The sequence below is a fragment of the Cryptomeria japonica genome, chromosome 7 (assembly GCF_030272615.1).
Source record: "Cryptomeria japonica chromosome 7, Sugi_1.0, whole genome shotgun sequence".
NCBI lineage: Eukaryota > Viridiplantae > Streptophyta > Pinopsida > Cupressales > Cupressaceae > Cryptomeria > Cryptomeria japonica.
In genome coordinates, this window is record NC_081411.1 from 407,395,148 (window position 1) to 407,410,453 (window position 15,306).

At 36.2% G+C, this 15,306-nt stretch overlaps 1 protein-coding gene across 2 annotated transcripts in view; it reads left to right on the forward strand.

Moving 5' to 3' along the window:
- The first annotated feature begins 245 nt into the window (after positions 1–245).
- LOC131041410 (alpha-N-acetylglucosaminidase) overlaps positions 246–15,306 on the forward strand; it is a 286,676-nt gene continuing 271,615 nt past the window's right edge. The window contains exon 1 of one of the 2 annotated variants that reach the window (XR_009105026.2): positions 246–747. Coding sequence is in view for 1 of the 2 variants with exons in the window: in XM_057974485.2 (XP_057830468.2) it covers positions 541–747 (207 nt within the window). In the remaining variant the exon portion in view is untranslated. The remainder of the gene's footprint in view (positions 748–15,306) is intronic. The other variant, XM_057974485.2, reaches the window with a different exon arrangement.

Below are 15,306 nucleotides of genomic sequence, written 5' to 3' on the forward strand. Positions count from 1 at the left end.
TATTTTAAAAAGTAATCAATAAAAAAATAACACAGATGGTAAAACATCCAAGAGAAGAAGAAAGGATAAGAAAGATACCAATTAAACATAACCTAGCAACCCCAATAAAAAAATAACACAGATGGTAAAACATCCAAGAGAAGAAGAAAGGATAAGAAAGATACCAATTAAACATAACCTAGCAACCCCAATAAATGATACTGGTATGCAAAAACAATGATATTTCTATGACAGAGATTCCATAGTTGGTCTAATAAACGTTATTAAAAGCCTATATTCCTTTGTTGCATCATTTATATAGCTAAACGATCAGAACAAAATCCCATATGAAGCGCCCTATCATTGGCATGTTGTTAAATTTTGAGGATGAAATGATCGATTACCTCCTCCGCATCTTCATCAGGGTGGGTCGGCAGACGTCTAAATTATATATACTTGAAGCCGGCCAAAATTCATATTTTGTCGTGCATGCGACTCTGATTCCCCACTTCGGTAGGCTCATATACCCAAACAGCTGGTTGAAGCTTTGATACCCGAGCCATGGAGCTTGTGAAATGCCTACTGTGTGTATACTTTCTAATACACATTATTATTGTTCGAGCGGATATACCTGAATTACAGTGGCTGATTAATAAATTGGACGAAGAAAGAGCACCTGCTTCCGTGCAAGAAGCAGCAGCTACTGGCGTTCTGCACAGGCTGCTCCCTTCTCATTCATCTGCCTTCCACTTTCAAATTGTGTCCAAGGTACCTGAGCCTTTTCTATATTATATTATGCCAAACAAATACATTTAACGCTCCCTTCCCACTGCAGTTATGATTTAATTCTGATTTTTACGTCAGGGTAATGTGTCTGCTTCCCTTAGTTTATGCATACGAGAACACTGCATGAATTACTCGTGTTGTTAAGTGATAAAGGAAAATTGATTGATACCGTTAGATTTTCACTCTCCTTACTTGTGTACTTTGCAAGTCACTTGGAGAAAACAGTGTAAGTTTTCTAAACATTGATGCTTTGGATCATGATCCATCACGAGAATAATGAAAGTGAAGATTGCAGAAACTAATTAAGACTTTATCTTCTTTACTGGCAGTTTATTGACTGCCCTCCTCTTCGTGATATTTTTCTTTGCATTGTTGCAATAAAAAAATAAAATAAGACTCTATAATGCTCCAATTGCCAATCAAAGGGGCTTGTTTTGGGAACGAAGGGCAACGATTTAAAAAGTGCACCAAAAATGAAGAAATAAGTCGAAATCTACATCTCTAATATAATAAGAAAAGAAATTTGATTTGTTATAGATGTAAGCTTCAGTAATTCCCATGCCATTGTCAGCCTAAAAGTGAAACACACTACCATGCTGAAAATTAATTTGATTCTCCAAAAAAATTGTATTATTTAGTAGAGATATGACGTCACGCATTGCTAATTTGAAAAGAAAATGCTCAATTAATTAAATTATCTGCAGCTGGGTTGAAAAATCCCTTATTTGCCAAACTGAAGTACTCAAGGCAGTTTCGAGCTTTTTCTAGAATTTTGACCCTAACGAATTGAGCGAATCTGTTCTTTTCATCTTGATGATTTTGACAATGCCCACTGGAAGATATCTCAAGTTGTACAAAGCTTAAACCATTGTTTCAAAAATTCGATTCATTTGGAAGGGCCAAATAATATAGAAATCCTGATTAAGAAAAAGGATAAAATTTCTATAGGAATTGAAAAATCTGGACCAAATCAGACAACTCTGTCCAGTACAAAAAAACCAGATCCGGATGGATTTGAATGATAGCTGTCTGAACTTGGTAACTATGGTTTAAACCCAATGGCTGAAAAAGCTTGGCTAAACAAAAGTGATGTTCCATTCCTGAATATATAAGAAAAATAATTTCAAACAGATTAAGCTTTTAGAAGCTTTCTTTGTATTATACCATTAACTTTTGCCAAAAAAACGTCAAAAATCACAAAACAATTAAGGTTGAAAAAGTGAGCTAAATATTGTTGTAAGGATGCTGCCCTTCTTGAATGTGCATACATTTCAAGAAGTTTTTAAAATTTAGAAGCCTTTCTAAATTTTTTTTTCTGTCTCACCTTGATGCAGTCTAGGCAGGGGGGGTCAACCGATCAACCATCTTAACCTAGCAGCCTGAAATTTACCAAAGAAATTGTATGACAAATGGAAGTAAAAGAAATGTTTTTATTTCATTGAAATCATTAAATCTGCCTTCTACAGGTTTACAAAACATTCTGAAGACAACAACAAGAGAGATTTTCTTCCTTTTCTTTGTTGGATCTGCCTTCTCGCTGTTCTCCTTTTTTCTCCTCTTGGCTCAGATTGCCTGTTTCTGTATCCTGCATGTCTGTCCTTTTCATTTCTTCTCTATTTTCCCAATCTGTCCTATTCCTCGCAGCCATTTTCCTTTTAATGTCTTGGTCGTAAATGTTCTCATGAATGATTGGGTAATGATCCCCAATAATCCAACCCTAACTGTTCATCTTCCTGCAGATTTGCTTTCATTTGAAGGCTTTTATGAAACAGATTGCTCAAGTTGAAACTCCCATTTGATTCTAGATGAATCTTGCCACATTAGCCCAGACAAAAAACCCTGAACTCCATATGCCTTGTCTTGAATGGAATGGCATGAGAACTTCCCACACCAAGTGTTTGACAAAAAGTTGAAAAATAAAAAATGCAACCAAGAATTGTTGTGCAACAATAGAGAACTGTTACATAGCAACAAGGAGTTCTTACACAACTACTGAAGATCTTGCACAACAACTTGGAGCTGTTACGTTGCCATTGGAAACCATTACACAACAACTGGAAACCATTCTGCAACAACTAGAAACCTTTATGCAGCTACTGGAATCTGTTGTGCAGTCATAGTAGTTTTACTTATTTCTATTTTTTTGGTGATACAAAACCACTTGTGGACCTGGATGCTTCTGCATCACACCCTCTTTCAAGATACAAAGGCATAGAAATAAGTTAGCCTCAAAAGACAGCAACCTACCATAGGAAAGAACAGTGTCAAGAGTCTATTAATTTTCTTGCCAACTAGCTCTACATTTTGACTCTTGGAAGATGGAATGATCAAATTAATGTAAGTAGGAGATGTGTCCCCCCCTCCCCACTCCGAGATGTGTCCAAGACTTCACGTGCACCCGGATGCTATCTTGTGAAGGAAACTTCACACCCACAAATCCTGCCATCTCTTGAATCTCCTGCCAAGAATCCTGGCATCTCCTGAGTCTTCTGTGCATTATTTGACCCAAAAAGGCACTTAAAAGGTAAAAAGAAAAACCTAAATGCCTATCCAAGCATTCGCCCACCATAGGAAGCCATCAAAGCCACTAGAAAAGACAAAAATGTTGCCTAGAATGCTAGGGAAGACATCATATGCCACCAGGTTTGTATTCATTTTCTGATTTTGCCTTCATTTTTTGTTTTCAGATCTTGCAGACCTGCAATCATGGCATTTGATGAGACCACATTTTTTTGAGGCATCTTGTTAAACAGTTCACATGCCTTGTGAATGCTTCTACATTTTACATACATGTCTACCAGTACAATTGCATAACCTGTGCATGAATTTGTTTGAAAGTTTTTAAAGCCTTTTGTATTTCAACAAATCCATTTTGTGCATACTCCATAACCTGCAAATTTCAATTGCTGTTCACGACAACACATCTTTTTGAGGCATTGTGTCACACTAAAATAATTCATGCCTTGTCTATGCTTCCAGATTTTGCATACTACTAGGGCAGTTGCAACTACATGTGACAATTTTTTTCTATCCTTTATGCTTTTATGGATGTCTATACCCTATTTCAAAGTTCCCCCTTTGGCACAAGTAGTAACACTTTAACTTTTTACAGTTAAACTGTTAGTGTTTAAAGTTTTAAACACTTAATATGGGCAACTTTAAAAAATGATAAAAATTAAAAGGTTGAAATTGTGGTTCTGATTTGTCAAACAGTTTTGATATTTTTTAATTTTTTCTGTGTAGAATGTCAGGTGGGGGAAAACAGGCCTTTGACCCATTGTGGAAGTATTGTGATTGTGTTTTGGGGCAAAGGTATAGGTGGAACAACCACATTCAACTGTAAGCTTTGTCTAATAGCATGGCAAGGTACTTACACAAGGGTGAGGGCTCATTTCCTTCACATACTTGGAAAAGGTGTTGATCCGTGTCCAAATGAGGTAGAACGATATGATGCTATGAGAGATCGAGAAAGGGCTGATGTGAAAGTTTAAACTATGAGCTCCTCTCATGCTTCAATAATAGGGGCAATCGCTGCAACTCATAATCAGAATAGAGAGACAAAGACAGATGTGTCTTTTAAAGATGTAAAATCACAATATTTTGACAAGACACCACACGTTGGTAGCTTAAACCCCACTGGAAGACTATTTGATGTGCAGGGTTGAGAAGCAGTTGGTGCAGTGATTGCATGCTTCTTTTATGCAAATGGAATATCGTTTAGTGTTGCTCGCTCACCTTTCTTTGGAGAGATGGTCCTAGCTATCAAAAATGGACCAGCTAGGTATAAGCCACCTAGGTCTGAAAAGCTTCTCACTACTCATTGATAAAGAAAATATTCGATTAGAGCAACAAATTGCACCAATGACAAGAGTGTGGGCTATAGAAAGATGCAGTGTTGTGATGGATGGGTGGACAAATACTAGAAATCGTCCACTACTTAATGTCAGGGTAACATGTAGCAAAGGGCCTTAATTTTTGGAAGGCAATAGACTGTTCAGGGTAAGGAAAAATTGCAGAGTTTCTTCATAACCAACTATGTGATGAATTGAGGTAGGGGCATCACATGTAGTCCAAGTTATTATAGATACTGACCCTATTTGTAAAGCAATAGTTATGTTGGTGCAAAAAAAGTACCAAGTATATATTTTGGACACCATGTTGTGTGCATTCATTGAATAATGCACTCCAACATATCGACAAGTTCCAATAAATTTCAGATCTCATAGAAAAGGGCAGAAAATACAGATTTCATATGTAACCATCACCATACACAAGCCATTTATTGAAAATTTGCCAAGCTGGAACTTCTAAAACCTATTGGTACACGGTTTGCATCTTATTTTATTCTTCTGAACCATCTTTGTGAAGTCAAGGGAGCTTTGTGTTCCACAATGGTTAGTGATGTAGGGGCAGCTTTGAGACAATCTACATCAGATATTGTCTATGTTACCCCGAGTTTTCGGGAATGGGACGGCAGGACAAGATTTTGGGACGACAACTTTTTTTTGCCAATTTTGGGGACAGCGTGGGGATGACAAAGGGGACGGCTATATAAAATATAGGGAAAATTTAAAATATATAGGGAAATTTAAATTTTCATATGAAAAATAGATAAAGCATGTATATATACATTATATTCATATGAAAACTTGGATAAAGCAGCTATATGTACATTATAGAACCTTAAAATACCACATTTGTGTTCAGAATTCATTTTCAATACTCAATATACATTCATAATTCAGAATTCATTGTCAATACTCAATATGCATTCATAATTGAAAATTCATTGTCAATATGCCAGCACTTTTTTGATTTGCTGAAAATTTGATTGCTTTGCTTAAACAATTATCGCCGGAAATATTTGTTTTTATCACCCGTATCGCATATCCTTCCCTTTTAAATATATGAATATCATATGGTAAGAGGTGAAATAGTTATATTGTTCCCTTTTGAAGTTTTAAATATATCATATAGTCAAACATGAAATATGGCAACTATATTATGAGTTATCACATAGTCAAGACTCATATTAATAATTTAATATCGTTGCCTTTTAAATTTTTAATAATGTTATTATATGGAGCCTAATAAGACTTGGAGGTTAAATTTTCACCACTTTTATTTGTGCAATTTCCCCCCAAATTATTAAACGGGGGTTTGGGGGTAGCGCCCCTGGCGCGCTCCCTGTCGCGGTGCAGGGCGGGGTCTAGGGGTAGCGCCCTCGAAAGCTCAAACGACTTTTATTATTTTATTTGTATTTAATTGATATTTTCTGTATGCAATTTCGAACAAATAATTGGAACGATTTCGAGCAAATAATTTGGGGCCCACATTAAGAAAAAAATAATTTAAAAATATGACATTTTTTTAATGTTTTTAACTAACCCTAGCCATGGGAGACGTCCAGCCGTCCCTGGGATGGATTGGGGACGTCCTAGCCGTCCCCCTCCGCCCTCGGGACGTATGGATGTCCCCCATGGTTGGGGCGAACGTCCCCTCGTTTCTGGGACATCCCCAACAAATTCCCACATTTTGGGGACGACGGGTCCCCCCCCGTCCCCAAGTCCTCAAAATGTCCCTGAGACTGGGACGGGGGTTTTCAGGTTGGGGACGCGTCCCCCGGTTACATAGGATATTGCAGTTGAGGTGAGAGGTTTGGTCCTTGATGACCGTTTTTGGGTTGATGTTAGATTTGTTGTGGACTTCATTAGGACCGTATGTGAGGTGTTTAAATTTGCATAATCAGACAAGCCATGTTTGGGTGAAATTTACGAAGAAATAGATTCCATGTGTGAAAGAGTTAAGAAAATAACAAATGCAAAAGTTCTTTCTTTATATCCTTTGCTAGAAGAAAAGTAACATGGGAGATCATACAAACTTAACACATCCCTTCATTGTGCCGCCGCGCCGCGTATGCCTTAAATCCTAAATGGCATAATACATTAGACTAATAAGAGGGCTCCATATGAGGATAGAGAGGTAATGAAGGGATTTTGGGCTGCAATAAAAAGATTTATAGTCGAGGTGAGGAGGCTTCAATTATGACGAGTCAATGGAATAAGTTTTCATGTGGGCAAGGTGATTTTTCTACAATGGAAGCTTTATATGATATGTATGCAAAGAAAGACCCTATAGAGTGGTGGTGGAACCATGGAGGTGAAACCCTTGAATTGCAATCATTTGCAATAAGATTACTCTCACAAGTAACTAGTTCTTTATCTTGTGAGAGAAATTGGAACTTATGGTTTTATTCATTCACTAAAGAGGAACCAATTAGGGTCAAAGAAAGTAGAGAACTTGGTGTACAATCATAGCTCACATCATCTTCTCTCTCATGTTGATCCTGTGTACATGGAGGGTCCTTTAGCAAAATGGGACCAAATTGCACCTGATGGATAAGTTGCAGTCATGGTGGATGAAGTGGTTGAACCAGATGGCCTTAATGAATTATCCCCAGTTCTACTACCATCAGAGGAACTTGAGTTTGAGAGTGATAAGTATTTGGAGAGTGTCATAGTTGAGGACCTTGATATTGATGATCAAAATGTTGAAAAGTAGATGATAGATTTTTTATTTTTGTCTTTAGTTTGCGTATTGGTATCATACTATCAATTTTTTTGAATTTCAATATGTATTGGTAATCTAACATAAAATATGCAGTGTGATTTTTGAACTCTTTGATTCTTTGACACAATGATATTTGACATTTTGATTTGTGTATTTAAACTTTAAAGTTAATGTTAAAGTTGACCATTGTTCTTGTTTTCAAAGTTCCATGTCATGATATTTTTTGGAAATTATTAAATTATATTAAAAAAATTTGGCGCCTCCAAGTACCCTAGTCTCCTATTTTTGAAATTAGTTGTACCGGTACTAGTCTCCAGAGTCTCCGAGTATCCTTGTCTCCTAGTGATCTTCGATCAAATAGTTCCATTGTTATAATATATGCTTGTTTCTCTTATCCATACTTATTGATTGTTAAATTTTAATATTACTAATTATTTTTACTTTAGATGGAAATGAATTAATTGCATTAATTATATCTTAATTTTGTAATCTGCTTCTTAGAAGGACTTTTTAGAGTTATTTATATGAGGAGCTTATTTATGGTTTTATCACCATTTTCATCTTGATGATGGATCTAAAAGGAGATTCAATATGTCCATTTGTTTCCTACAATACAAAGTTGTCTTCATGATCTCTTCTTAAAAATGATTTTTGAATTCTACATGAGTGAGCTAAAAGAATGAAACTCCTTTGTTCAAATAGATACTTAAAGTAGCCCTTTCATCTATTCTTTTTGTAGTGCCTTACTTGATTCCACCTAATAAGAATAAACAATTCCTCAACAAAATAATGAAAATAATTCCAACAATTACCTAATAAAAATTCTATAGTCCCAACTTGCACTTAGTTTTTTCTTATCACTTCACTTCATAGTGGACAAAGTTCATCTACTTTGATACCATTAAAATTTTCACAATAATGTAATTATTGCTCACACATTGTATACACTTGAAGATAGATTGCAAATATTTGGATTGAATAGGGTAGAAATCATGCATCACATCTTACCATATAAATTGTATTCATCTAATAAATTGATCAATAATGCAATTATTGCACCACATTTCATTTACCCTTGAAGATGTTTGCTCATATTTGGATTGAATACGGTAGAAAGAATTCATCACATCTTACAGTATTAGTTGTACTTACATCATCCAATAAATTGATCACCTTGCTATATCTTATTTTTGATAGTTACTTGTCTTCTCAAATACACCACTATTTAATAACCTTGTTAGGATTTTAATTTGTTTTTGCAAGATAAATCAAACTGAAATAACATGTGAGGTAAAACCTCTATTCAAATTATAAGGGGAAGCTCCTTGAAAACTAATGCTAACCCAAAACAAGTTGTAAACAAGATTTACTAATGTTGACACTATTTACCATTTCTCTTGGGGGTTTTACGATAGTTAAATAATTAAAATAAAATTTTTCCCTGTCTTTTTGCCTCGGGTATGAACACAAGACCTGAAATATTGCTTTCTTAGAAACAAGATTTTATGGATTTTACCGCTTAAATCAAAGCAATTGAATCTAACCATAGAACTGAGACTTGCGCAGACTCGACAAGTTGCGAGTCGGGTCACCCTCGACCGTCCCAGGGACCCGTACTCAAAATCGGCCAAGGCTGGGCAAGACTCGCCAAGTCTGAGCGAGTCCTGTCACCTGGATTGGGCCATACTCCAAATTTTTTTTAGTCTCAAAATTTCAATGCTTTTTATCAAAATATATACATGAATATATTGGGAGGATGTTTGAGAGTGGTTTCAGATCTCTAGGAGTTATAATACAAATTCTAGGTTTTAGAAGATCTTATAAATTTTCAAACTTAGTCAAATTTCAGTAATCAACTAACTCCTATCAACATTCTCTTGCTTTCTCTATCTCGCTCACTTTATCTGCCCTGAACTCTAGACCTGTCTCTATCCCTATCAATCTTCATCTATCCCCTCTCTCTACCTCTCTCTCTCTCATTCTCTCCTCTCTCCGTCAAGATCTCGACCTATCTCTCTACCTCTCTCTCTGTCACCTTTAGACCCCCACGAGGGATGCTACCCTCAACTTCGTTTTGGTGTTGCCCCGAAACCCACATCAAACTATAAGTCTAAGCAAGTAGACCAATGATGAATCATGATAAAAAAAATTCTACATAATACATATCCCTTGTTGCAAATCTTTGCATATTCATAGTCAAAAAAATATTATGTCTGTTACATCATCCAAGACCTACCTTAGATGCCTTCGTAGGAAGGATGCAAGCTCCTCCGAGCCATATTCTTCTAGTTTTTGTTTTGATATTTATTTGAAACTTTTGATGTCATGCATTTCATATTCCATGAGTTTGGTATACATTTGACAATATCTATATATCTAAGTGTGCTATTTCCTTCAGCTACAATTTGCGTTTATACTTATGTGATTGATGTATACTTGTGTATATGATCAAATTAGCTTCTATTTGGTCATGTTATTGTGTTTATAAGGTTTATATAATAAAGGGTGCATGAAACAAGTTTTAAATCCTTAAAAATCTCTAAATTCCTTGGATTTTTCACTTGCAGAGTCTTTGCCAAGTATTTTTGCTGAGTCCTGAGTCCCCAATCAAGTCACCCTCACCGATTCCACGCCGAGTTTGAGTCTCGGACATATGAATATAGCACCACAACGCCTTTCCATTGGCTAAAAACATAAACCAATAAGCTGATGTACTCAATATTTTGAAGGAATAATTGTTCTAACAAAATGACAACATACAAGACTAAGAATCAACCAACTAAGCTGTATACAAAGATACAACCTGGATAGATAAATAATCTAAATACAAAGTTTTATATTAATTACCTACTTTCAATTTAATCTTGAAATATTTAATGAAATTATTGTAAACACATAAAAATAAAAGATATTCATTTGAACAAGAATCTTAAGAGCATAAGAGTAGGTTCAACTATCATTTTTAAATCCTGTGTCATGCCCTTAAACTAAGAACACAACATAGATTACATTTATAAATAATGCTTAAGTGACTGAATGAATAGAGCCGAACCAGAATCAAAAAGATTAAAAATGAAATAAGCAGCTATTATCTATTTGAAAGGTTGACCAGGTCATAGAAGTATCCTACTCAGATCGCAGCATTTGTTAGTTATAAAACCTTGACTTTAATCCAGCGAAGGAAACACAAAGGGCAGCAATTCATCTGAAAAGGGTGCAAACATAATTGAAAGGGCATCAAATGGGTTTTGAAAAGGAATGATTAATTAAGAAGGGACGCTTCTCTTGTAGGAGTTGTATCCCATGTAAAGAGTTGCAAACATGTGACTCTTCATCACTTATGAGGATTATAAATAGGGCAGGTCTACTCAAGAGGAAGACATTGAACAAGACAATCTGATTCTGATTTTAATACGGTGTGAAATGGCAGAGTATAATAGTTATTAAGTGATTGGTATGCAGCAGGAATGAATATTTATTTATAAAACTGTTATAAGCTTTAACTTATATTGAATTAAATTGCCAATTCTTCAAGATATATATTAGTAATTTATCTATTTGATTTCCAACAAGCAATCACATTTGGAGTCAATGTGAAACGTATGATGGGGAGATGCAGCAGTACTGGTTCCCTCATCAAGTACACCAACCCCAAGATGGTTGTACCAATACCTAGGGCCTAGGGGCTGAATGAATCGAAGATTCGTTCTGGATGCCCTTGGGCTTGATTGAGGAGGACAGGCTCTTGGCACCCTATCATGCTTTCCCATTGAATTCCATAATATGGTTGGCTGTTGGGAATAACTATGAAATGGATCCAAGGCATTTAGGATATTTTGTATTCTACAGGGATTATCTATGACCATAATATTTAGTTTTATTTAATTACAATTTTCTCTAGGTTTTATAGCAATTGTGTAATTTACTTATAGAATATTCCTTGTAAATAAATTTTATTGTTGGAATTGTTACTTTTGGGCAAAAATTAGATATATCCCACAAGGGAACATTACAAATAGTATTAGAGCTTTGATCCTGCCAACTTGAGGATCAAGAAGAAAAGTTGATGCAATCAATCCAAAGAGCTCAAAGGCCAAAGAGAAAGAAGGAAACTTGCAGGAAGAGATAGCCCAACTCAAAACAGTTTAATGGGTGAACAATTAGGGGATGAGTTGAGAGCCTTCATGGAACACAATGAGAGGACAACCCTAACCTTCATGGAACAAAATGAAAGGACAACTCAAGTACACCTTGAAACCTTATGAAACATGAATAATGCAATCAGTGCCCTTAGGCCCAACCAAAAAAATGGAAGGGATGTAAACTCTAATCACTTGGAAAATAAACATATCATCATTAGGATCAACCACTAGGTTAACGAGACCTTCATTCCTACTTAGGGAAAGAACCAACAATGGAAGAAGAAGAAAAAAATCCATCAATTAATAACATTGATGAACATGCTGAAGCCTACTCAAGATTGGACCTTGAAATTAGAAGTATTTGATTTAGGGAACATTGTGATGCTAGAGCACAAAATGTCGCTAGAAGGGAAAGAAGACAACCTAACAAAGATTTACGACAAAGGGTGAGTAAAATAACTCTCCCCAACTTTGATGGATCAGGAAAGGTCACGACACACTAATGTTTGGACAACTATTTCACTCTTAGGCCCATGACCGAAGATGATGCTATCAAATTTGTCATCATACATTTGGAAGGAGTTGCACACGATTGGTGGCATCATGACATTATTACTCAAGGGAACCAAAACATCACAACCTATGATGAATTCACACAAAGGCTCATAAAATGATTTGATCAAAATCATCTTGGGAGGCACTTCAAAGAACTAACACAATTAAAGCAACAAGGGTTCGTAGAGGATTATGTAACTGAATTCCAAAAAAATTCAATCATGGTACCAGGGATTATCAAAGGTAGACTTACATACCTATTTATTAAAGGGTTAAAAGAATCAATCCATAGTTTGGTAAGCACTCTCAACCTTACATCACTTCAAGATGCAATTAAGAAAAACATGAAGGTTGGAGGTCACATCATCAAAGGACAAAACCTATGCAAAAAATCCATCCTCAAAGCCCTTCTATAAGAAAGATGTGCATCAAAACACATTTCCTCCTCAACCCTTTGATCAAAATGATGAATCAAATGAGCTTCAGGAGGAGGGATTATGTTTCTGGTGTAAAGAAAAGTGGGTGTGTGTACATGTTTGTGGAAAAAGGGGCCAAACACACAACCTAGAAGCAATATCAGATGAAGAAGAAGAATATGAAACATAGAGGAAGAAAAGGAAACAAGAAGATGAAGAAAATGAAAATGGTACATTAGTCCCCCTTTTAGGAGCACCTAGATATCACCATTTTAGAATTCGTAGTGTTCTAAAAGGACAAAAAGTGACGGTCCTAATGGATAGCGGCTCTACTCACAACTTCATTGATGAAGGTCTAGTGACAAGAATGAAATTAGCAGAAATTTTGAAGGTTTCAAGGTGGTCATGGTGGATGAGCTTACTACTCCATGCACACAAAAAATACAACAACTAATCATTACCTTAGGAAGACATCAAAGCAACAAGGACTTCTATGTGGTTAACATGGGTGATACCGAAGTAGTATTGGGCATCCAATGGTTGCACTCTTTAGGGAGATATTACCAAGACATCCAAAAGATGGAGCTTTGCTTTCAACTTGATGACAAAGAGGTGAGCTTACAAGATTTATCCAATGGATGCCAAGGGTAGTGTCCTCCCAAAGAATGGAGAGGGCCTTTAAACATGGTCAAATGGAATGGGTTGTGCCACTGTCCAATGCATGATACTTGACAAGTTTTCAACCAAAGGAAAAATTATACATATAGACATCCAGCCTATCTTGAACCAACACAAAAAGGTTTTTGGTGACATTCCTCTAGGACTTCTACCAAAAAGGGGTTTTGAACACACCATTGAACTAGAAGGGGCGAAACCCATCATCATCACACCCTACCAACATCCAAGAAGAGCTAAGAAGAAATTGAGAAAATCATAAAGGAATTATTGGAAATGGGATATATTTAGCCTAGCTCTAGCCACTTTGCTTCCTTAGTAGTATTAGTAAAAAGGATGGTACCATGAGAATGTGCATTGATTATAGGGCCCTTAGTAAAAATACAATTAAGAATAATTACTCCATTCCTAGAGTAGATGAACTAATTGATGAGCTTTATGGGGTAGTGTACTTCTCAAAAATAGACCTACGTGTTGGCAGCACCAAGAAGGAAAAATGAGAGGGGGGGGGGGTGAATCAGTTTTCATTGGATTAAAACAATTAAGCACAATCTCATATGTGATCAACTACAGCAGAAGAAAAGATAACAACAATAACAACACACATAACACCAATATTTTTGATGTGGAAAACCCGGTTAAGGGAAAAACCACGGTGGGAACCTACCCACAATGAGATAATACCCTGTAGTAGTATGTGTAAATAGTACAATGGGGAATGCACATGCATTCAAGCACACTGCCTAGAGCTCACTGCTCAAAACACAATGACCCAAAAGGCTCCAACCCTCAGGGAAGGTTCACTACCTTACAATAAGATTTGGACTACAATCTGGAAAGAATGAATTGCAATGATAGCATTTGCTAATGCCTGATGACAGTTCTAGTTAAGCACAAATGTCTGCTCTTCACCAATCTCTACTCAACACACCACACCAAAGGATAATTTCTCTTGATCACACATACACCACTCTCTGATAATGCAGAATCAACTCCTCGACACCCAATTACATGAATATTACACCCATTTATACAATTCATCAACCTTGACTACAAGGTCGGCCAAATCCATAACACCTAATTACAAAATTACATCATAGGATACATAAATCAACCACCGGACCAATATAATGATGTGAATAGCATAACATAGATCTAAATCAAATCTCCAAACTCTCATCACCATTGAAAATCATGCCAAGACCAACCGCAACACATTACTCCACCAAAATACCTCATAACATGAAGAACATCATCGGATCATGAAAATCACCAAAATATCGCACAATAATCAATCTGTATCGCCAAGACAAATAGGACATGATTAGGAAACACCAACAAGCACGTTAGAATCATCTGTAACAACTGCACCGACACCACTTATCAAATCTTCATCGATCAACATCTGAAACTCAAGAACACTCAAACAACAACAACTGCCACGAGGAAAGATAACTTGCCGAGCACCAAATAACGATCCATCTGAAATGAAGATACACATGAACATCCCAAACAATCTCCCAAAATCGCAACTCAAGACCTAATCACACCAGAATATATCGAAGGAAATACCAAACTCTACAAAGCACTGATTAATAGAAACAAACTGTAAACCGGATCACATGATATGATCAATTAAGCTCCCGAATAACTGAAACCCATACAGAAAGATATAATGATACTAGAAATACTCCATATACCGAACCATGATCCCACTAAACCAATCTGCAAGCACCGGAGCAATAAATCACATGAATATGTTGACATCAATGACAACAACATATCCTAGCAGCAACAATGTCCAACACTACGTTTAGGATACCACCATATTAGGGTAAGGAAGGATGATGTCCACAAAACAACTTTTAGATGTCATTTTGGGCACTTTGAGTTCCTTGTCTTGCCATTGGGACTAACCAATGCCCCTGCTACCTCTAATCTTGCATGAATAACCCTTTTAGCTAACAACTAAGAAAATATCTTGGTATTCTTTGATGACATCCTAATTTATGGCAAAACTTGGGAAGACCACTTAAGACACATAGATGAAGTGTTGGGGATACTTGAATGACAATCGTTATTTGCCAAAATGTCCAAATGTCAATTTGGATTGGAATATTTTATATCCAGGTCACAAATTTTTGTGCATGAGTCAACATGGATGAGGAAAATATTAAATCCAT